Consider the following 24,863-nt stretch of genomic DNA (forward strand, 5'->3'; position numbering starts at 1 on the left):
GGGCGTGTTGATGATGTTTCTCATGTCCAACGTACACAAAAAAAAGCAGAAATATGTCTAAAGATAAAAAAGCGGTACCATACATGTAGAAGATGCCGAGAGAGCTTTTGGCGATTCGGGCCAACGCCATTGTGGATGTGCTGTGAACAAAAACCTGAACACTCCAGTGACTTCTGTTTCCTTGTGAACACGTCTGAGCAGAGAATCTCCTGCTGCGTGAAAACTAAATCTACAGAGAAACACCAGACCCAATTCCCTGGACATTCTCCAGAGTTCGTGTTCATGTCTGAAATCAGCTTCGGAAAGGACGTAGTATTTTTATGTTTAAAGAACTAAATTTGACTATACTCGTGCTCTCACTGCATAATGTAAACTCAGCTGTTGAATTAATAAAATAAATGCTAATGAAGAGTTACTCAGACATAGTAAGCTGTGAAAGAGCTGCACGCTGACACGTAATTGCACGCTTCACGAATGCACACTTTATGTGTCTGGTGGTTTTAGTACACTGTGTTCTTCCCTTTTTTGCTCTGCGCAGTAGCATGTGGAGTCCGATACCACCAGTGAGTATGGCACATAAAAACAATGAAAAAACGGTTTCAGACTGAATGATCTAACAGTCCTGCAGCTCCACGGTAAGCTGGGACATATTTTCTGGATTTATTGTTCTGGCACATCAGAATCACTGGCATACGGCCGAGGAGAAACAAACAATATGTCCTGCACCAGCTGTGGCAGTGTGTTGTGTGTGTGTGTGTGAGCGAGAGACTGTTTGTGTGCGTGTGTGCATGTGTGTGTTGCAAAGATTGCATAAGTGCTTTTGTGCAGAAGATAAGAAAGAAGCTGAAGATTAAAGTTTTGTGAGTCTCAGATAATGACTACATCACATTCTGTCACATCATCTTATTCATCTAAAACATTTACAGAAAGAAAATGAGACAACACCTAACCTGTTGGTGTTGGCTTGAAAAACAATTGAATAAACTTATAAATCTTTCAATAGTCTGTAATTAAATTGTCTGTGAATGTTGCGCCACTGTGTGTCCACATACGTTTGTTCCAGTTGGACGAAAGGGGATATAAGGGAAAGTTAGAAGAACTTATAGCCAGTAGAACTCATCGTACAAACCACGAGGAATGACCTTTCGGCCCCGGCTCTAGCTTTCCTTTTTTGGCATTGGTGCCGAAGCGGACCCCCCCGCCCCCTCTTTTCTCCTCCGCTCTGCCCATGCAGTCGGGAAGGTCCAGTGCTCACATTGCCAGAGCAGGCGAACACACAGATGTCCTGGATGTCATTCCTGCCTCTCAGACACCCTCCTTCACCCAGCTTAGGTCTCTTAATCCACGCTTAGCTGGTCTTTTCTCTGGCAGACTTCTCTCAAAGTCTCCAGCACTGAATCAAAAACACATTACGCTTCACGCCGAGCGTTTCTGCCGGTCGCCTCCGAACTGGCAACTGCGCAGGGAGATGATGGAGGTCAACTGGTAGGCATTAACAAAGAAAATGAGGAAATGAGTAAAGTGAGTTATGACGCAATGGCTTTAGCGTAAACCAAAAGAGTGAGTGGTCGGTTTGGATGAGTGCTGACAAGGACGAGTAACTGATGATGAACCACTGATGATGAGTGTTGCCGGAGCCTACCCTGCATCCAAATTTATCACCTAACTATAATTAATACCAGATGTTGCTTCCTTTAAAAAACATCAGCCACAACTTGAAGCCCTGAAGCTGAATGTGTCTTTACTTCTCGCCACACTTTTCCTTCTCCAAAGCTGTTGTTGGACTTAGGAGCCAGCTGAGAGACCATATGGACTCTGAGCAGAGAGGTCAGCAGCACAAGATGCAGCATCACCTGGAGGGATTCAATTTACGACTTTCCTTCCATCTGCAAGTGACTTGCAGTGTCACTTTCAAGTCGCTGATGTTTGTCTCCTCCTCTAAGGAATTACGTCAGAGAATTACGTCTGTATTGCCGTTTGCCAAGTCAAACACTCTTAGGCTACATCCATACTGCTACATTTTATAACAGTCTCTCTCCACACAGGTGTTTTGGCTCCGTATCAGTTTTATTCCCTGTCCTTAGTAACACGCCTGAAAATGCATATCACATTACCACTCATGTACACTGGTCATGCGTGTGCCGGTGTACATAGGCAGGTATGCGCAGCCCGCATGTAAGCGGGTGTATCATTGTAAATGCTGAATTTAGCTGCACAACAGCTGTTAGCAAAGAGAACAGGGTCAGCAACGCTTGTAACTGATTATCCATGTTGTGTTCTACACTGGTGGCCGAGGCTGATACTGGTTGTTTTCTTCCAGAGGGGTTTTTACATCATGACAGACAAGACCCAATCAGCAAGAGGTTCTTAGGGTCTACGTGTTTCAACATCTCAGTTTCTGCCCGTCCAGACTTATAGTGCTGCCCTGGAGTTCAAACTAAAATGGGGCCATCAGCATTTCCAAACGTTTCCGTTTAGCGGCTCTAAAATCCAGAGTAGCATGCACGCCAGGCGCATCCATAGCGAATTGGTGTGTTTTCAAACGAAAATGGATGTAGCCTTACAGTACAGACAGTTATCATTAAAAGATAATCCAACAGACTTTGATAATACCCTGAGTTTGGGCGACCATATGTTCAAACCCCCCCGTGTTCATGCTCATGCATATGTTTGTGCTAATGCACGCACCACAGGTGTCTTCATTGGAACAGAGGGAAATTATTTCAGCACTTAATACACATACTGAGCACACCTCTTAACACAATGGACACCATGAATGCTGCATTATTGTTGCTAGGTACCTTAAAAATAAATGAGTAAACCTCCTTGAGCTGTTATGAAAAGACGTGTGACAGCGTGACAGTTAACGTGACAACGCTAACAGATTCAGACTAATCGGCCAGCAACAGCCTTGACAGCAGCACTTAAATGAATGGACACTCATACATTCCAATCATTGTTGAAGTCAAACGAATGGTGCCTTGTTCATGTTTTTGTTAGGTAATAAGTGGGGCAGGGTTGTGTATCAGGGTTGTGGAAGCACTGGCCCCCAGGCCGTATACAGCCAGCCAAACAATGTGATCTGACTCGTGAAACAATTCGACTCAGGAACTCACAAACATATTAAAAATATCAGGACTGCCATTTATTATTTTCTGCAATAAATGAAATCAACATAATATAGTACAACATGTCCTTCACGGTGGGCCCTTCTGGCTGTATGTGTCAGGTCACGGTCATGTTGAAGGAAACATACATGTCATCACTGACTAGCATCATGAAGCCTGTCAAGAAAAATAGATGCACTATGGCATACTTCCCAAGGGAAACGGACAAAACAGAGACTGCATATAAAGATGGACGACATGACAGCTCCCCAAAAGTGAAGCCAAATCATCTCAATCGCCCCCTGGTGCCTGGCTGCAGTATAGATCACAAAGCCTGCCCCCTCCATGTTAGCAAATGGGACGTCAAATACATTTTTCTCTAAGATGGTTTCAGTCATTTTAGGTAGCTCCTATCACTGGTAAGCTTGGTTTGAAGTTGATGGTATGAGAATGGGCTGAAACGTCCTAATTGGTAGCTAAGACTGACTCGCGATTTGATGTCACCAGTGCAAGATGGTGCCACCTGCAGCTTCCTTTTTGTGCAATGGGAGAAAGTACGTGGACATGTCATCCATCTATGTGTACAGTCTATGGGCCAAGCAATAAAGATAATCGAGTGTAGTTTAGGGGAATGCACTCACATTGATGAAAAAGGTCAATCCTGAGTGTGATTACAGCTGGAAATATGTTATATGTGTTGTAGGGACAGATTAACTTAGATAAAACATATTAGCCTCATTTTTACTTGTTGTGTAGCACTAAGGAAATGTAAGCATGCTAATATGTTAAACTAAGATGGTGAGCATTTTAAACCGTGTCAGCATCTTAGCTCCTAGCTTTGTTTGTTCACATGAAGAGTCTTTCAATCCCCAATACCCTCAGTTTCATCCCTTTATCCCCCGTCTACATGCTGCAGGCTGATGAGAGCTTTGATGGCTTTATTGTTTTATACACGATTTTAATCAGGTCATGCCTTTCCACCGATTTTCCACTGTCTCATATATCAAATCTATTTCATCGTGAGCAAGTCAATTCAATAAATCCCCTGTTAGTTCAGATTGTGTGTGTGTGTGTGTGTGTGTGTGTGTGTGTGTGTGTGTGTGTGTGTGTGTGTGTGTGTGTGTGTGTGTGTGTGGATAGATGGGAGAGAGAAAGGCAAATAAAAGTGACCCAGAATTTTTTTTTTTTATTCCTTCACTCTCTATGTATTTGGAGCAGGAATAAGAGCATTACATCACTAAATCACTACAAGAGGTGCATCATCATGCTCCACTCAGCGCTGACCTTTTCCTCGTGTCCTCATCGCTGCTCTCTCTGTTTTTGTACCCTCTCATCTCTTCTATACGAAATGCCCCATTTTTGTTTTTTTACTTTCTCTTTGTATACTTTTAAATTTGATCAATTCATTGAGTTTTCCAACTGCTGTGCTTGATCTACTTTTCCTTTCATTCTCATTGTCACGCATACGGTCACCTTTCTGGATACCCCACATCCCCTTCCCCTGCCACACTCAGCCCGGGATAATAGGCTGATCCGTGGTATGACGCACATAGCTCTGTCTCCGGAGGGGCTTTTGCGCACACAAGCATTCATAAAGACTCTGTGTGACTTGGTGTGCAGACACAGGCAGAGGCCAGGTATTTACATCTTGAGATAACTGACACCACAGGATTACTGTATCAGTGGCCCTGCTGTTAGTACATTACACTCTGCATTCTATAGCAGAAAGGGCTTTTGTTACTTTCATGAATGGTAAACATAAAACACTGATAATCGATATAGCCACCAGGGGTCGAAGAAGCAAGGATGCATCGAATGATTCATTTGCAATTCTCTGTTTAAGAGTTTAGCTTTAAACTAATAAAAGGAATAGGTTGCATGCTTTTGGCCCCTTTGACGTCACATTACTCAGAACATAATTACAAGGCGACAGGGTGAAAAACTGTTCACGGCCCAGTTGTGATTCTGAGTCAGAGATACTGTGAATGTTTTACTCACTATATCTCTACAGAAGCTTAAAAAACCTTTGGCAAAATTAAGGTAAAGCCTCCATTGCTAAATCAAATCTACACAATCAATTCAGCATAATGCTTCATGAAGGCTTGTCATTTTGGGAATTACAGTGTTTGCTTTTTGCTGAGAGTTAGCCCTACAAAAGCAGACTGCTAACTCTCGCATGTCTTTATGCTATTAATGAAGCTATCACTAGCAGTTTAGCTTAATTTAGCTTATCTTAAAATCTGGAAACAAAAAAATAGAAAGCCTGCACGAAGGAACTAGTGCTTTAATAAACAGCTATAAACATGCAACACAACAAATATGGCTACAAAAGCTGCTAATTTAGGTGATTTAAATGGTTTTCCTCCAAAGCTTGGTTATGCATCTGGGAATAATGTTTCAAATCTCCTAAATTGGATCAATATGATGTTTTCTGATCTTTTTGTTCAAGTAGCAGGGTCCTGAATATTCATGCTAGCAAAAGAGCCATGATGTCAATGTTTCCCTCCCTTTTCACCACATTACTATCTTTTCCATATGTGAACAGTGGTCTGACAACACATTAATTTGTTCGAAGCCTTTTTTTTCCTGTCATTTAATTCTCCATTGGCTGCAAAAAGAAAGAAAACATACCTGTTTAGATAGTTGTTCATAGCCTATAGATGTGCACTAATAGAGAGCTTTCATACAATAGAGGCTATAAAGTATTTTGATGTCTATTTTCTACTTACTTGGTTTTTGGGGACATTAGGGGACAACAACTCCAACACAAACATACCTTTAGGCTCTGTTGGCTACAGTTGAAAACATCAACACTTTCATTTCTCTCTACTATCCATGTCCGCAATTTTTCAGCCCTGCTGTCAACAAGCTCACTCTACTAGCTCAAAGATTATCGGGAAAAAATAACTTGTGCCTATTTCTAGCCTATCTTTGCACGTAGCTCACAATGCAAGTAAGATGAATATAGTTGTTCATTTTCAATGTTAAATCAAACATTTTCCAGCACTCTTCGCCCTCGAGGCCTGTACCACCAAACTATGGAACAACAACCAGATGATCACTTGATTACAATAATTTCATTTCAATTTAGTTAATCCCTGTCTCTCGGGGAACTTTTGTATTTCCACCACATTATAATACTGAATGGGTTTTCTATAATAAATAGAGTGATTTTCCAGTTCAACCTAGAGGAATTCGAATTCGATGTAGGGACATCCTTGGAAATATCTGTGATTATTGTTGATAAATATCATTTATACAGGAATTCTGACCACAAACCCCAAAATATGTGAGACATTAGCGAGTATTTGTGGGTGAGAAATCTGTGAGACCTCTTTAGTGGAATTGTTTGTTTGGTGAGGGCTGGTGCTGGCCCTCCTGGATGATAGCTTGACGCACAAACTCACGAGGACAGCCCTGCCTGCCAAAGTCAACAAGCACAGACAGACCAGCGTTAATTACTGAGAAAGAATAGCCCTCCTGTCCTCCGCACCACACAATGACACCAAATGATCAGACAAAGGCGCTTTTCACAGACTGTCGGGGCCGTAAAACCAAGGAGTAAGATAAATTGATAAATGGAGGGTGATCAGAAAGTGAAACATCAGCCCAGGTCTGTCAGTGATGTGTATGTACATATGCTTTTAAATCGTCAGAAGCTGCCTAATGTTTCACAAATATACAGCAAAATTAAACTTGAATATAGATTTTCTTTCTATGTTTAATGAGAAAGTCTCATGCAAATTACACAGGCAAAACAGGAAGCACCCATGACCTCACAGCAGACCTGAACTGAGAGCTACTGTAGTTGCTAATGTTGTATCAGCTGACGGGTGTTGCTGTGGTGATTATGCTATAGATGGCATGGATGCAACAGATCCTCCAATCGCAACACCTATGGGTCGTTTGTCCATCCCCTCTGATACAACCCATGTGGGTATTTCCTGAAATAGAATGCCAAAGGCAACAAGCATACCAGACCTTCTTCATCATGGTTACAATAATAAACATGCTGTTAAGCTAATGGAACAATCAAGGCTTGGTTACGTTTCGGCACACCTTGGTTGACATTAGGAATCAGTGATGAATATAGGTTTCAAACATGAAACAAAGAGCGGTTTCCTGGGTCAAAGGCGTATTTGGTTAACCCTTCCATCCCAAACCTACTCCTAACATGGACTACATGTTCTACAGCGATGTCACCTGAGTTCCTTGTTTTTGTTCCTATCATAATTTCTATGGTCATTAGAACTTGCCCAACAATAAAAAGCAAGTATCGGTCATAGTAAGTTGCTGTTACAGGTGACTGTCTCTATGGGTGGCAATCTCGGAGTATGAAATTCGTCCAGACTGAAAATATCTCAGGAACAATTGAATGGGTGTCTAGGAAATTTGGCAATGAGGTTGTTTCTTAATGATTTTGATGCTCCCCTGACTTTTCCTCTAGTGTCATCGTGAGGTTCATATTAGCGATTTTGAGCTACCCAATAACTACTAGTTCACTTGATATGACATTTGGCATAACCATTCATGTTCCCCACAGGATTTGGATGAAATGGTTTGCTGGTGTACTTGTGTGTCACTAACCGACCTACCTGACTGCACACATCCTGCCCGTGCTCGCACTGTACAAGAACAAAGTCTTTACAAGCCTGGAAGGCGGAGAAGCATACACCACTGAAGCAATGACAAAAGCCAAAAGTTAGCAAGTGACTCACGAAAAAGTTGGCATCTAGCAGATGTCAGGCAGTGCTTGTTCATATGGGTGTAGCTTTGACGAGAGGGCAGATGAAAGATGGGGGGATGTGCATGATGTGATTTCGAAAGGGTAGCCTGCGTTTACTAGCTTTTCCATTATTACCAAGCATGGCTTTAAGTTATTTTCCGACTTCTCCTCTCGCATCATCAACAGGCCAAATTTGAACCTGTAAAATACTTGGTTCACCTATACGAATAAATCTAATAAATAGGCAGTTGCAAATATTAACCATGCACTTCAAATGTAAATTATAAAATTATAATGTACTGGAAACAGTCACAGCTGATTCCTTATAGGTCAAGTTGTACGTATGTTGAATTACACAGTATCACGCTCAGAGTCGGGACGTGTGACACAGTTGTCTCTACAATCAGGGGTGAGAGGTCTCTGTGAGGACAGACTTTGAAAAGCTTGTCTGGAAATTTAAGTCACACACAAGTAACTGTGAGAAAAGAAAAGCAGTGATTCCAAAGCTGAACAAACTGTGGATGTGAAAAATAACCTGTCAGCTATAGCTTCTATTACGTTTAATGAAGAATTATGTGTTGCCCCACTTAAAACATGGGATTTGTTCCTCTCCCACAGTGCCAGCTTTAATCTTGTTTGGTAGACACACATCTCACCATCAAAGGCTTTTCTGCCGTCTTGTGATCTTGAACTCCAAGTCCAGATTAACCCTGATATGTTTTGTCAGAAAAGTGCAGCCAGGGGACATTGGAATTCAATTAGATCTGGAAGATAGTCATAATTACATGACACCAGTTTACCAGACGTCGATGTTTGATCTCATCTCTGCTTCTCTTCAAACCCTGCATGCCTGCTGTTTATTGATGTGTTCAGATATGTAGGAAGCGATTAGTTTCAGTAGTGGTGTAAAGATGCAACCACAAAGCAAATGGTCCACGGGTAAAAAGTGTTACTCATTTAGTCCTGTAATACACCCATGTGTTCCTCGTAAAAGTATCTAACTCCTTTAAAATTCAAATAAATGATACCAGGGAGTGAAATACCCCTTGACTTGACATTTGTGCCCCCACATTAGACAACAAAGCACCAGAAACCCACTAAAGCATGGCAAACCCACGCATGGCTCTAACATTGTGGTAACAAACAAGCAGCGCACAGAAAAATGTGTCAGATAAGTCACCTGTTTTTAGTCACAACTGATAAACTTTGATGACAAAACAATAGCTTGGTCAGTCACATTGGTATTTTTCATCGCAGAGAACCTTCACATGATTAGCAACGGCTGTATTTTATTTTCTTTACAGGAAACTCTAAACTGCACTTACATGCATGACTTTAGCAAACAATTAATATCACAAGTGTGTGTGTGTGCTATCAAGTCATTTCCAGTAAAAGTTGTTCCCGTGAAACTCATTTGTGTCGAAAGAGGCTTGACTCACATTCAACACATGTTTTTCAAGTCTCCTGCTCACAAGACTGTTATTTATTTCTTCAGGGGCAAAAAAGATTATCTGCATGTGTTGTGGTTTGGCATCACAAACTACCTTCACAGCTTGACCCCACATGTGGGCCGTTAGTTGACGATTAATTCTCATTATTTATTTATATTTATAAAGTCCTCATTATTTCTTGTTTTTTAAAATCCAGTAGGTTACATAGACAAATAAATTCAATTTCAATGCACCAGTCTCTTAAAACAACTACTTTTTGTCACAGTGTGTTTAGTCAAAGTTCTATAGTTTAGTTTTTCAAAGTCTAACTTGTTTGACAAACACAGGCCCAGGTTGCTCACGGATACGTGAGCTCATGCTGACATCTCCTCACACAGTTTATATAACTGTGTCTGCTTTATCCACACGCAAGCAGTACAACAAATGTAGCACGCATGTGAGGCCGATATTCAAACGGCATCCGGCAGAGACGTTCGGTTATGACAGCGAGATGAGGAGTAGAGTGGGCTGTGTGGTTTTGTTGTGAGTGTGCATCAAAATATTGCGTGACCTTTCAACTGAAACATTTTGCATGTGGTTTGCATTTCTTTAACATTTCAGACTGAGGGAGCGGAGAGTCTGTTTCTGTGCTGAGGTGGATGTTTGGTGTTTGCTCTCACCCGCCATGACGTGGTGCATGTTATGAAATGCTGCAGTCTGTCCACCACCTGTTACGTGTTATAGCCGTCATCTTTTATTTGGTTTTAACTTTGTCTCCGGTTGCAGACCAGACAGTGGCTTGATAATTAGATGCAGCCTAATTTCTTCTTTCACATACCAGCTTCATAGGATTACCCCCCATGGGAGCAGAAACACACACAAATACAGGAGTGGGTACAACCTTTGCTCTCTGATACTGCACCAGTGACCTATAGAGATTGGTCAAATTGGTCATGAAAATCCCCTCAGCCGGTTCTCAATCTGAGAGAAGACAAGGGAAGAGGGAAGCTCCACTGGCAATCAGCAGTAATTTAGATTTATCATTTACCAGCACAGCTGTGTGGACATCTGATAGTATAAACACGAAAAACCCAGATGCAGAACCTGATAATTACAATATTGAATTAACTTCTTAATGGTCACCTGCAGCACATTTATAAATAAAAGAAAATCAACAAAGCATGGCATTGTGGATTTACTTTGATTTTTCTGCGTATTAGCATGTGCTTTTATGTGTGTTTTTATGGCGGTGATGCACCTTGACTTTGGTTGCCCACCAATAGACCACACTAAGAAGAAGAAGAAGAAGAAGAAGAAGAAGAAGAAGAAGAAGAAGAAGAAGAAGAAGAAGAAGAAGAAGAAGAAGCATGTGCGTATCTATTCTGTGTCACGTGTCATGTGGTTCTCATGCAACTCTTTTCCTGGTCCTTTGTAAACGCTCCCTCTCTCCCTGCCCTCCCTCCGTCTGTCTTTTCTTTCTCAAACTGCTTCACACTCTCTGTGTCATAGTGGTGCCACCCTCTTTTTTGTCCCACCTGCTTTGTGCCGGGAGCAGAGAGGGAGCTTTCTGTACTTTTCACAACATTCCTTTGACCTGATTTATTGCTGAGTCACTGAGTAAAGAGCAAATAAGCTTTACGGTGTTTAATGAACTCTAACAGCATCCGAATAGACACGAGTATCTGAAGGAAGCCTACAATTAAAGAGCCATTGATTTCTGTCTGCATAAACCTTTATTTATGGTCACATTTCGGGTTTTTTACATTTGGAGTTGTAGACACTATTTATAAATAAGTCTAGCAGTTATAGTTTGTATCATTAGTATTACTTATTGCTTAAAAACAATGACCAGTAATTTAATTAGATATAATTAACTAATACTAGTGTAACCCATCAACAAGACATGGTGTTTTATTACAAAGTAATATGAGAATTTATTGTAAGTGGATTACTAACATTTGTAATTGGATTATGGCCAAATATAAAGCACATTTAACCAAACACCTGTTCTTCTTCAATGCATAAAGCAAATCTATAAAGAATTAGTACATTATTTATTAGCCGTTACTGAAGCCATGGGTTATTACCCATAAATCCGTCAGAAAGGGTGACCTATTAGAAATAGACTCCTATGATTTAATTTTATGACTTCTTCTTTAAAAGGCACATACTTTGGCTTTCAACAGATTGATCGTTTTAATTTGACAATCTATTAGAATAGATTAACATGCTTAAATGTTCAAAATAAACATAATTTTTCTCAAACTTCACATTGCAGTGGTGCCACTTTCACCCTTTGTCTGAAACGCTCTGTGTTAGCTCTTGGTCCACCTTCGGAAAGGCTGATGGTCAGCTGGCCCCCTAATACCACCATAGCTGTTTGCAGAAAAAAAGGGTAAGAGGTAGATGATTCTGATTTTGAAAAATGTTTGCAATGTTCCTTAAATTGAGGCACAATAATATAAAGTTTTAATACTGATGTATAAAGTAAAAATACAACATAACTAACAGAAAAGACAATGCCTGGCTAAATAATAGCTTATTTTGTAGATTTTTCTTAATAAAAAAGAATTACTGATTCATTAGACAATGCTTTTCTGCACATATTAATACTGTGTTTATTTTATTAAATAATAAATAATAATAGGGGGCAATATACAGAAATTGTGGCATGTGCAAAAGTTTCAACACGTCATTAACACCCTCTTTGGCACACATCACATCCTGTCACCAGTAATGAGACTTTCAACTCATCCTTTAGGAATTTTCATCCTCTCATCCTGCAGACCATCAGAGTTCAGAGATATTTTTAGGCAATCCTCTCCACACAACATGCCCGTGCACTTCTTGAATGACTGCAGACATTTTCATCTAAATCTGTTGACATTAAGCAGAATCCATTCTTCTCTCTGTCTGTGCAGAGTTTCCTGAGCCTCAGGCTGCCTCAAAATCCCAAAGCAGCTTATCAGCCTGGGCCCGAACTACAGTTAGCAAATGGGGGGTGGTCTAGTTCACATGAAGCACAAATCAACATTAACTTACTGTTTAATTATTTAATTTTTCAAGTTAATTAAAAGAGCAGAGCAGAGCACACAGAACAGAATAGATTAGAATATAATAGACAGTGTGATGAGCTGAATAGAATAGAATAGAATAGGATATTGTAGAAGACATGGTGGGCAGAGCATAATAATAGAATAGAATAGAACAGAAAGTGTAATGAGCTGAGCATGAATAGAATAGAATAGAATAGAATAGAATAGAATAGAATAGAATAGAACAGAAAGTGTGAGGATCTGAGCATAAGAGCATAGAATAGAGTAGAGTAGAGTAGAGTAGAGTAGAGTAGAGTAGAGTAGAGTAGAGTAGAATAGAACAGAACAGAAAGTGTGATGAGCTGAGCATGATATAATAGAATAGAATAGAATATGCGATGAGTAGAGTAGAGTAGAATCTGTAGAGTAGAATCTGTAGAGTAGAATCTGTAGAGTAGAATGATGTACTAACCACTCAAGGTGTCATATAAGTAAACAGCAGATCCAGTCTGACTGTGGATCTCCAGTAACTTGGCTGCTGCTGGAGTCGCTCGGCGCAGTGAGAGAGCGGGTGCCCGCGAGCGGCGGCCCCGGCAGAGGGAAACATCACGTGGTGACACATCTCCACGACTGACGTCATCGTCCCCATCTCCAGAGCAACCCCACCATCAGCACACGCGTCACCGTGCGCCGAGCCGCGCGGTTGCCCGGCAACCCGTACCTTGCGCTCGGGCCCGGCCTTGCACCCAGCGCGGAGCTCTGACGCGGGTGTGACGTTAATAAGGTGGGTATCTAATTTGTTATGGTGGCGTGGGGAGGAGGAGGGAGGAAGGGAGGAGGAGTTCCCCTTGTGACAGCAGAAGCCCTCAGCTCCGCATTCCGCCGGAGAGCAGAGCCACACGCCGGCCGCAGCGCAGTCCCGGGCCCCGGACACAACAAGTCCAACCGAGCCCGAGTGGAGACGGAGGAGGAAAAGTTGCTCCGCGGCGTCTTCTGCTGTTGTTCCGCGCTCTGCCGGTGCCGGTTGACACTTGTCTCTGGTTGTGGAATGGTTGACGCTTCCTCTGGGATCCGTGTGAACTACGAGAGGAGACGCTTCATGTCCGCTATTTAAGGTAAAACTGCACTTTTTTTTGTCACTTTTACAGCTGAACGCGTTTCAGTCAACTCAACTTCTCACCTGTGGAACTTTGGGCTGTGTTTGACCTCCTGCGCTTTTTAAATCCGCCAAAACTAACACATTCAGAATCATTAAAAAAATATATTTAAAATTTCACACTTAAAAACAAATAAAAATGAATAAAAAATACAAAACAATTGGAAAAAATGTTACGCTTAAAAATACCTTTATTTTCACCAATACTGTTTAACTATAAAGGACATTTTCGCACCTTATTGACTCTACGCTTCTTTTCCTCATGCACTGAACTCACTATGAATGCAAGAGAGTTTTCACACTGCTGCACCACAGAGCCACAAATACTGACTCTTATTTTTTTGCAAACCCTGGATAAAAGAATTCGCCCAATTAATGTAAAATATTCATATCAGAATCTACTAGATATACTTAGTCTGCAACTCTGTCTTTGCCTCTGCAGGTACGAGCCTTAATTCATTCCAACTGTGTAACGTCGGCCTGGTGCAGCATGGTGATCATGACGGAGAAGAGCCGGGGGACTCAGTCCAGCTCTGCCCAGGGAAGACCGCTGCAGGTCGGCTTCTACGAGATTATCCGCACGTTGGGAAAAGGCAACTTTGCAGTGGTGAAACTGGCCAGACATAAAGTCACCAAAACACAGGTCAGCCTCTCTTCTCCTTAGTGTCGGCCCGTGTGTATTTTAGATGTAAAACCTTATATATTAAATGTTCCTGTGTTTTTCTTCTCAGGTGGCCATAAAGATCATTGATAAGACCAGGCTGAATCCCTCCAACCTGGAGAAGATTTACAGAGAAGTGCAGATCATGAAGCTGCTGAACCACCCCCATATCATCAAGCTGTACCAGGTGTGTATCATCTTTCACCTTCCTGCTGTGTGTGTGTGTGTGTGTGTGTGTGTGTGTGTGTGTGTGTGTGTGTGTGTGTGTGTGTGTGTGTGTGTGTGTGTGTGTGTGTGTGTGTGTGTGTGTGTGTGTGTGTGTGTGTGTGTGTGTGTGTGTGTGTGTGTGTGTGTGTGTGTGTGTGTGTGTGTGCACCCAACGCTGTGGGAGTGGAGCAGTGTGTTATTCAACTGGTATCACATAGGCAGTGTCTCCAAACCCTGCAGCCGGGAAGGCTCCGTGTGCAGGGGAGTCAAGTGCAATGTTGCGGAAAGCTTGGAAAGTGGAAGACAAATGTGTTTTCCCCCAAGTAACAATGTTGTGGTGCAGAGCGTTGTGCCTCATTACTGTTGACATGTGGATGCAGCAGTGTCATTGTGTGTGGCACAAATAAGGGGCATTTGTTGTCCAGGTGGTTTGCACTGGCTTGTTTCGAGCTGCTGACTCTCAGAGCACATTGAATCATAAGGACAGCACAGCGGCATTAGTGCAATCCATTTGACCTTTCCCTGTGTGTGTGTGTGTGCGTTGGTGTGCCTGACTGTGTGTGTTTGTGTCACAGTTAGAATAATCATGGGCACCAGGGAACAATGCATTTCTCAGATGTTTTCTCTTATATAATGTCGGCGGTGACTGCAGAGATATGGGAAACAGGGCGGTCAGGACAGTGCTGGTTAAAGCTCTGACCACTGGTCTGAGCGTTAAGCCCACTTAGCATCTGTTCGAGCCAAGTGCAATGTGCCTGCGCTTCACGTGAAGTACGACTACCCACAGCGTTGCTTTACATTTAATCAAATTGAGGACTTAGTGGGAAGAATCTGCTCTTTCCCCCTCAGCCGACCTTGCGAGTGCAGTGGCACACGCCTGCTGGTAAACAAACAAAACAAACTGAACACAATGTTCACACAAATCCTCTTTTTGTAATTCCTTTTTTTTCTTCCTGCCCTTTGTTTAACTCTATAATTAATTCATATCTGAAGGTGAACAGTGCTCACTTATTTTTCATGCAAAAATAACAGCTTCACAATATATACCTTTTATACGCAGTCGTAGCTGGATGTAGAGAATCCATTATCAGAACAATATAGAGCAGAAACAATTAGTCAATTAATGATATTTTGATAATTGTTAATTGATGCTTTAGTTCATTTTTGAAGTGAATCCCAGATATTCCTTATTGCAGCTTCTTATTGTGAACATTTGCTGCTTTTCTTTGTTTTATGTGACAACAAAATATTAAATATCATTGTGGTTTGTCTTTTTGGTCAAACCAAACAAGAACTTTAAAGGCATCTTTGGGCAATAATGAAACTGATAGTTAGATGTTAAAATGCCTCTTATTATTTACAGAAATACGAAATAGTGCTTTCAAGAAATATGTCATGTAACATATGGGTCAGTGATGTGAAAAAACATTATTATATGTTGTTAAGAAATCAAATAAGTTAAAACATTATATCAGTAAACCATAATACAATTGTAGGACCAGAAAAGACATTAGTAAGATATATTACAAAGTGATGATACATTAAAATCTCCGTTTAATAATATATAATACAGCTCTCAGATGAGGGGACAAAGAGACGTTAACCAGCTGAGAGGTTTTAACTGTGTTTCCATTCAGGGCTAATATAACAGCTGTTGGAATTCAGTCAGTCAGCCAGTGATGTTTAATGTCACAATCACAAGTGTGTGAAGCGTACAAAACGAATTTGTTAGAATTAAAAACCAAGTCAGAGGTCAAATGTTCTTTGTTCGAGTGAAGCCCATTTCCAAAAAGCACACGCTATCAATGACTTGTAGATCTCAACATGTGATCATATGAAGAGAATATGAACCATTAGATCATATTTGTATACGTTGGATCTATAAACCAACTTGGGTGACCTCTATCTGTCCTGCATCCCTGTGAATGTCTCCATGCCCTCGGGTGAGGTAATGTTAGTCAGATGCTTGGTACTTGGTGAGTAACAGGAACGTCTTGTGATCCAAGTCTTGCATCCTGTTGCTGCAGTTTTTTGGGGAGCCGTCTGAGACCTCTGGCCCTGATGAATCAGCTGCTGTTTCCACTCTCCCACGTGGTCTCATGGGAACAAAATGTTTTTTTCCCCTTTATTGTCAAGCAGCATTGAAAACTCTTTCCCTCTGTCTTTGTCTCATCCTCTATTTGACCTTGTATCAACGAGCAACCACTCCGCTCTTTATCTTCTTTAATCTCCCGCTCCCACTGGTGGGGTGGTTGGTAGAAACTTTGCTGAAATGCCATGAAGCATAAATTTGTGCAAACCTATCAAAAAATATTTTAGATTATAGTGGAGATCCCAGAGTTTACAAATGTACAACATCTCCTTAAAGCTACTTAATGGCAAAGAAGATGGCAAAATCTGGATAATAAGGAGTTAATCCTCCTTCTGGAGGAAGTCGGTTGGGGGTTGGGTGCTGATGGCCCTTGACGTGCTGTGCCTGTTCTTCAGAGCCATGACGTCATCCGCACCTCAAGGTGACAGCCCCAGAGAGCTGCCCTAGCTCACAGATTAAGACTACTGACCGCTCTGAGGCATCTGTGCATTGAATCATTCTCTGCTCAGCTTTCTGAGGGGCCTGGTGGCTTGAAAAGAATCACGCTCCACCATTCAGTGGAATTTAGTGACATTTAATCTGGAGCTGGCTGGCAGCGTCGCCCAGACAGGGCTTTGTCATCTGACAGAAAAATTGTTTTGTTGTGGAACCATTTTAGCGGAACTGCTTTGTTCCTGAGGGCTCTCCCAGGAAATGGGAGCATTCTATGAGCTCCTGAAAAGGATTGGTCATAGCGTCTCTCCCAGGCCCACAAAGTGCACTGCGCAATCGCACTGATGGTTTTTGTGATACCTTCGACGGGACCCGTGTAAACAGCCTCTGTGCGTTTATCTCCCTTTCTAAGAAATCATAATAAAGGGGTAGCTTGAAATTCAGTGCCAATCTTCTAACTAGTGTCAGGGAAACAGTTCTAACCATTTAATATATGTTTGTCTTAGTGTTACTGTTTGGTTCTGAGTTTACGGGTATAAACAGGATTTTAACCAGACATGATACAAAAGCACACAGGAAGCTGCTGGCGGCCTGCTTGTGCAACAGGACATATCATGGAAATCCAGGGTGTTTTGTGTGAGTGGAACAAGTCTATGGAGAAGTATGAGAAGGGGATTTCTCTGGTTATAAAATGTCCAATTCAAAGAAATGCCTAGAGCAGGCTCAACGGAAGGTCTTGGAACAAAACAAATTCTTCGTCACACCAGCTGCCCATGGCCCAGTTAAAATTAACTGTTTTCTTTTCATCTCTCCTCCTCTCAGGTCATGGAGACCAAAGACATGCTGTACATCGTGACGGAGTACGCAAACAACGGAGAGATGTTCGGTGAGTTCAGCTCTCAAATTTGCAAATAAGAGCGTATTTGGGATCTGTTGACCCTGATACTTTGACAGATGGAGCACCACAATATGCTTGACTCAGTTTTGGAACATTATCTCCCCTGCAGACCACCTGACCTCCAATGGCCGCATGAGTGAGGATGAGGCACGAAATAAGTTTTGGCAGATTCTCACGGCGGTGGACTACTGCCATCGACACCACATCGTCCACCGCGACCTAAAAACCGAGAACCTGTTGCTGGACGCCAACATGAATATAAAACTGGCTGGTAGGTCTGCCATACACTGTTCACCTTTACCATGGTTACGAGATGCTTCATGATGGGAGTGTTGATTTTTTTTCTCCCCACAATATTTATATTTACATTTTTAACATCGTGAGATACAGCCTTTTACATCGATATACTATATCACAGTATATACAGTTGCTACATTATCAAAAAACAAAGAATAAAAGTATCAACCGAACAACACCAACTCAAAACAAAGAGGCTTCTCCTCTGTTAATAACTGGTAATCTATACAAAATGTAATGCAAGTATATTAATTGCAGCAGATGCAGTCTATAGAATATTTAGAAAAAAACCCTCAGAAACTGCATTGTCCACAGAGATTAGTCATTCACTTGATCGTCTGGGAGAGTTGATTTTTATTAGAAAACCATTCCTTAATCTGATCTCACATCAGTATTCTCTTCAGTTTTCGCCCGGAGACAGTTGGATTCCTGTGCTTTTAAAACATTGTCGTGCTGCCTTTCTGCTAATTAAGTGCAAATAATTCACTAATGTTGAACAGTTGAAATGACTTTGAAGCACAAACAGACACTTTTGCATAAAGAAATATTCCTGCTCAACTCTTATTGCAGAGCCAGACAACTGGTCTTTTGTGAGAAAGGATAAGAGGATATGTTAAGATTAAACAAGTTTAAATAACACAACTGTGGTGTGTCTCCTCCTGTGTCTTCTAGACTTTGGATTTGGAAACTTCTACAACGCAGGGGAGCCACTGTCTACATGGTGTGGCAGCCCGCCTTACGCCGCCCCTGAGGTGTTTGAAGGAAAAGAGTATGAGGGGCCTCATCTTGACATTTGGGTAAGTTTGCATAAAGAGACTATAGATGTCATGAATCAATAAAAGGTAACCATCAACATTTTAAAAACTTAACGTTTTCTTTTTCGCTATTTCTTAACAGAGCCTCGGTGTCGTTCTTTACGTTCTTGTGTGCGGCTCTCTTCCATTCGACGGACCCAGCCTTCCTGCGCTCAGACAGAGAGTCACAGAGGGACGATTCAGAATCCCCTTCTTCATGTCCCAAGGTATCCATCACTCTGACATCTGATGATTACTGCCTATTACCAAGTCTATCTAAATGCAAATTGCTCACAACCATTTGTTTCTCCTGCGCTCCAGACTGTGAAAACCTGATCCGTAAGATGCTGGTGGTGGACCCAGCCAAGAGAATCAGCATGGCCCAGATCAAGCAGCACCGCTGGATGCTGGCGGACCCAACGGCCGCCCAAAACACCCTCAGCCACTCGCTCACCGAGTACAACTCAAACCTGGGCGACTACAGTGAACCCGTGCTGGGCATCATGAACACACTGGGCATCGACCGTCAGAGGACTATTGAGGTGACTGAACGAGAAAAGAATTGGTGTTTTATTGTTGGCATTTTATAGTCGCATTACAAACAGAGAGTTTACAGTTTCAGGAGACTTGTTTCATGAGGTGAGGTCAGACATGTATGGCATCACATTAGGGCCCATCATATATCCCTGCATGCTTTATCACTCAGCTTTCTAGGACAGTTATCCTTCTATTTTCAAAAGCAGAAACGACTTCTCGCTTTGTTGTCACCAAACAGATTATTTTTATAGTCGTCCCAGGCTTTCACTCAAAGACGAACACAGAGGTGGAGGGCCGAGGAAAGCTATTAAGAGACTGAGGGATGGATATAAACTCGGTTTAGGAGCGACAGAAAGTAAACAAAGTGGCCAAACCACTAATCTACTGTCTTCCGTCCTTTTCCCCTCAGTCTCTGCAGAGCAGCAGCTACAATCACTTCTCGGCTATCTACTATCTGCTGCTGGAGAGAGTGAGAGAGCATCGCACCCAGCAGCTCAGCCGCCAGTGTGGAACCTGGAGCCAGAGACCCAGGAGCACCTCCGACTCCACTGGCCCAGAGGTGAGCACTCCAGCTGGGTGTACCGAGCTCAGACTAGTCCTGATCCAACCTGCAAAATGTACTCGAAGTCTGAAACGCTGTGTGCTTTCTGTTTGCCCCCAGGTCATAATGGAGTCCACTGGCAGCTTTAGGACCACAGCGTTTTCAATTCCGGCCAAAAATACTCCCCCTGTGTACCCGGAGATGGAGTGTGATCAAGGGGGATTGTTCCAGGTAAACACATTCACTAAAACTTGACAGCATCGAGCAGCTCAGACGTCCCCCTCAGTGGCTCACGGTCGTCCTGCCTCTGTTTCAGCGTGTGGTGTTTCCAGTGGAGGCCAGCCTTAACAGATTGCTCTGGAATCGCTCCATTTCACCCAACAGCCTGCTGGAGACGAGCATCAGCGAGGAGGTGCGACCCCGAGACCTGGAGGAGGAGGAGGCATCGCAAGCTCTTGGGCCCCTGCTCCCTCCCACCACCACCTACCGCCGACACACTCTGGCTGAGGTGTCGGCCCGTTTCCACCAGTGCAACCCTCCATGTGAGTATGACAGAAATATGTCAAAGGCACATTTTAATCCTCGCTCTATCGGCACCACTTAAACTAACTCCTTCACTGTTCTTTTAAATGTAGGTATCGTGGTTAGTCCCTCTGATGGTGCCTCCTCTGACAGCTGTCTGAAGTCCTCATCCAGTCCCGCCCCTACTTTACAGGCTTCTATGGGTGAGATGTCAACACATCCAGCCTCTGGGGCTGAAGGTGGAGCTCTGCTGCCGGCAGGAGCTCCTCTGAACCTCTCCTCCCACCTCCTCCCCCCCTCCCAGGGCAGCCTGCCCGCCGCCAGCTTCCAGGAGGGTCGCCGAGCCTCTGACACCTCTCTTACACAAGGTACAGGAGCAGGATCGTGAACTCAAGCATCGACTGTTTAATCCGATTCAAGTTTTTCTCACATCTACTGTGTCACAGTGAAGGATCAGAGTAGTAGCACTGTGTAACACTTTCCCATGCTCTTTCTGCAGGCCTCAAAGCTTTCCGCCAGCAGCTGAGGAAAAACACACGCACTAAAGGTCTTCTGGGATTAAATAAGATCAAGGGTCTGACGAGGCAGGTTGTTCCTCCCCTCTCCTTTAACCGTGGCAGCCGAGGTTCAATGGGTCCCGCCCTCTCTGAGCACCGCAACATGCTGGAGGAGGTGCTGCACCAGCAAAGGTGAGCGCTTAAATATTGGATCCTGAAGCGCCGAAGTTGTCGAAAGTGTAAGGAAATAACCTCAGGAAAAAAAATCATACTCCCTTTGTATATGCCCCCAAGCATTTTGGGAACTATGGTTTCGAAACAGTCATCCCCTATAATAGGTCCGATCTTCTGTCTCTGTTTTTCAGGATGCTGCAGATCCAACACCAGCCGCAGCCTCAGGTCCAAGCAGCTCAGACTGGACCTACCCAGAATCCCTTGCTCTTTCTGGCGCAGCAGCAGTCGCCCTCTCCTCCGCCCACAACAGTGTTTGCTTCCTCCTCCATGTTTGACACCCCCACCACCTCCACCCTGCCTCCTCAACCACCTTCAGTGGGTGCACAGCAAAGCCCCTGGCAGCAAACCCTCGAGACTTCCTCCAGCGTCTGCTCCTCATCCTCCTCGTCCTGCTACTCATCCTCGCTGTCCCCCGTGGCCTCCGCTGCTTACCTTCTCGAGGCTCGCCTGCACATCAGCCAGCGACCCAACCCTCATCCCCACTCCAGCCTCCAGCAGCGACCCAACCCTCATCCCCACTCCAGCCTCCAGCAGCAGCCCCAGTCTGCAACGCAGGGCACCTCCCCCATCCTGTCCAAGCCGGTGGTGTGGAGCCTGGCTGGGGCCTCCGGCACAGAGCCCGACATGCAGGAGTTGGGACGGGCCGGGCAGAAGCAGCTCAGTAGCTGTGTGATGGTGAAGTAGAACGTCCGCCATGTTCGAGACCAACAACTGCTCTCTCTGTGGAGACAGCAAACATGACTTGATTTTGAGCCCAGAAGAAGAAGAAAAAGAAGAAGAAGAGATAAAAGAACAAGAGGAAGGAAGGAAAGGAGAAAGAACAAATGCAACCGAAAAACATACACTTTATTTACCATCACGGGCTACACATCTCGTACACATGTGTGTATGTTGTGTTTATGCTTTTGATATCATATAAGCTAAAGACTAAGCAATAACCAAACTCTGGATGAGGTGTTCAATCTGTATCAGGCAGCCAGAGAAGCAATAATAGACTGAAAGACTCTCATCCAGCCTCCTGACGGACTCACTTGAATGAAGTGAGAGCTGACGTTAGCCGATGTGTTATGTCTCATGTGTTGATGCTGTCTAAGTCTACTTTTTCATTTTCTGAAAAAAGAAGGCTCCATCTTCCTCATTCTTTTTTTAGTGTCATTTCCTGTTCTCGATGTTTTTTCACTTGACTGGACAGAAGACCAAAATTCTCTCTTTCCTTTTTGTTTTTCATTTCCCCCACAATGTTCGCCTTTCTAAAGACACATCTCTCTGTAGCAGTGCAATGAACATGCATTATAGTGTCCTAAGCTTACATACATTCACTTATGGGGTCAATTTTGGTTTGTATTGAAACTGTGATTTCATTTTTTTTCTTCTGTGCAGGATTATTATAGCTACGCAGATGCTGCTTTTACCTCAAGCTGCAAAAAGACTGCTGCGTCCTCATCAGCCAAAACTAAAGGAAGAGAGAGTGTCGCTGATTGAGCTAAGCACAATAGGTACATCAGTCAGCCCGATAGCACCTTACGTACAGTATGTGGATAAGCACTTCTTGTTAGATGCTTTTACTACCTCCTCAGGCAAGAATTTGGAAACAGAAAAAATACTTTAAACAACACGTCGCTCCCAGAATACAAGAGGAATGACATTTTTCATGTGGACAAGGCAGAGACTGTGGGAACAGTGCAATATTTCACATTGAAATACACAGGAAAGGCAAGACTCTACATAGGATGGTCAAAATGTAAATGCCTGAGGCTTGTTTGATTTTCAACTTGTCTGTTTGACCTTGCTGTGCTAGCTAGCTGACTACAAACGGTACGAGCTACGTTACTGAATAACTTGACACTGTAGAAATGGAGAGGAAGAGACTAGAAGGCATTTCAAAAGGCTGTTTCTGCACGCAGCATTCTTGGGTGTGTTTTTGTTTTTTTTAACCAAAGAGTGAACAGCACAAGAGCTGGGTGATCTATCACAGATACACTACTGACTTTTCACTTTGAATGCTGTCTCAAAATGTAGCATGGTGGTTCGCTCGCATTTCCACATGTTCTCCTTAGCTTTTGCTGTGAGAAAGAAACCTCCCGTCGCCACCAAACCTTAACGCTACACATGTGAATATCTCCAGCTGTTACTGTCAGGACCATGGTGGTATTTGTTTTTGTACTTTTCTAGATAAGCAGAGTGAAAACATAGCAATACCACGTTGTGCTGTATGTGAAACTTTCTTCAGTTTCTTCATAAGTGGCTAGAAATTGGTACAAATGATGGATGTTTTTGTGCAGATGATGTGTTAGAAAGCTGCAGGAGACGTTTGATATCGGACGTTTAGCAAGTTCTCTCATATCTGTGAAACATCTTGTAGAGGAGAAGTGTTTTTCCAAACCAAGCTCTTTGTTGGAAACATGCAGTATTGATATTTATACCCGACATTTTATTTTTGTTGATTGCACTCATTACCAACACACGTGCCTTTCTCTGAACAAACCCACAATCAGAGGTGTCCGTCTCTGATCACTACACTGAAGAAATTCAAGTGATGCCTCCATTATTGGCTGTTCACTCAGAAGCCCCTTTTGACAGCTTCTTCGACCTTTGAACTCGCTGTGTAAACAGAAGCAAGAATTGCACTTTATTCATATTTCTTATTTCCGATTAGTTTTTTCTCATGATGACGAAAAAATTTCACAAAACTATTGAAACACTAAGACTCTCGATGCAAATCTGTAAAATTACCCTTTTGATAAACTTTGGATAATAAGAAGTATTTCATGTTTTTTTTTTTTCTTTGTTATTCTTTTGTTATTTGTTACTTGACTGTGTGAGCATGTGCATGTCTGTGTGTGTCTGTGTGTGCATGTGTGGTTGTGTGGAGGGAAGGAACAGGAAGAGAAACGAAAGGACAGAGAATGCTAGTTTGAGAAAGATTGTTTATTTATGTGGCTATTTATTTAAATAAAGTTCACTTCCTAAACTTGCTGTGGTTTGAATGTTCTTTATAACATGGACATGTTCATGGACGGTTGCTGCTCTTTTATCAACTCTTCTAACTTTTCAGATGCACTATCAATCATGTTTAAATTTTAAAATTATAACAGAAGAGCTTTTTGGCTCAACTCTGACTTTTTTTCCCTTCAGTCTAATTTATTTTAATATTCATATTGCACATAATCTTTGCCTTTTATATTTAGCTTTTACCTCTGAATTTCATGATCCATATACTAGAATATGTCAATTCACTAGTTTTATCCCTTTAAAGGATAGTTCACCCAACAATGAAAATACACTCATTATCTACTCACCACTACGCAGAGGTGGATGAGTGGGTTTGAGTCCACAAATAACTTCAGGAGTCTCAGGGGTAAACCGTGTTGCAGCCAAATCCAATACAATTGACGTAACTGGTGACCACTTCTTAAAACTTAAAAAACAACAGAAAAACCATACCAAGCCTCCATACCGCTCCTGTGGTGTCATCCACACGTTCGTAAGCCCTGACATTCACAACACTGCAGCTATTGCGAGAACTTACGAGTATCGCAAGACGAGATCAGCTTGCGATAGCTGTCGTCACGTGCCCCTTGGCCGAGGGCATAGAGGCGAGAGTTTGTCAGGTGTGTGCGGGTGAACATGAACATGGCTCCAGGCTGAGGATAACAGCGGACATTTAGGCTCAAACCATGGTGTAAATACGTTGCTT

General features: G+C 42.7%; 1 protein-coding gene across 2 annotated transcripts; it reads left to right on the top strand.

The window, feature by feature from the left end:
- The first annotated feature begins 13,151 nt into the window (after nt 1–13,151).
- On the top strand, nt 13,152–24,137 carry sik1 (salt-inducible kinase 1). 2 transcript variants are annotated; one of them, XM_035174789.2, is made up of 14 exons: nt 13,152–13,413; nt 13,897–14,097; nt 14,186–14,302; nt 17,669–17,732; nt 17,854–18,015; nt 18,714–18,838; nt 18,939–19,062; nt 19,157–19,377; nt 19,782–19,931; nt 20,034–20,144; nt 20,230–20,455; nt 20,549–20,803; nt 20,935–21,171; nt 21,298–21,439. In XM_035174789.2, exons 2-13 carry the CDS (start codon nt 13,945–13,947, stop codon nt 21,126–21,128), a joined length of 1,902 nt encoding a protein of 633 aa, XP_035030680.1. In that variant the 5' UTR covers nt 13,152–13,413; nt 13,897–13,944; the 3' UTR covers nt 21,129–21,171; nt 21,298–21,439. The 2 variants fall into 2 exon arrangements, with proteins under 2 accessions (XP_035030680.1, XP_035030678.1); XM_035174787.2 differs by having other exon boundaries at nt 13,153–13,413; nt 20,935–21,124; nt 21,298–24,137.
- Nucleotides 24,138–24,863: the final 726 nt, after the last annotated feature.

This window comes from Hippoglossus stenolepis, chromosome 13, assembly GCF_022539355.2.
Source record: "Hippoglossus stenolepis isolate QCI-W04-F060 chromosome 13, HSTE1.2, whole genome shotgun sequence".
Lineage (NCBI taxonomy): Eukaryota > Metazoa > Chordata > Actinopteri > Pleuronectiformes > Pleuronectidae > Hippoglossus > Hippoglossus stenolepis.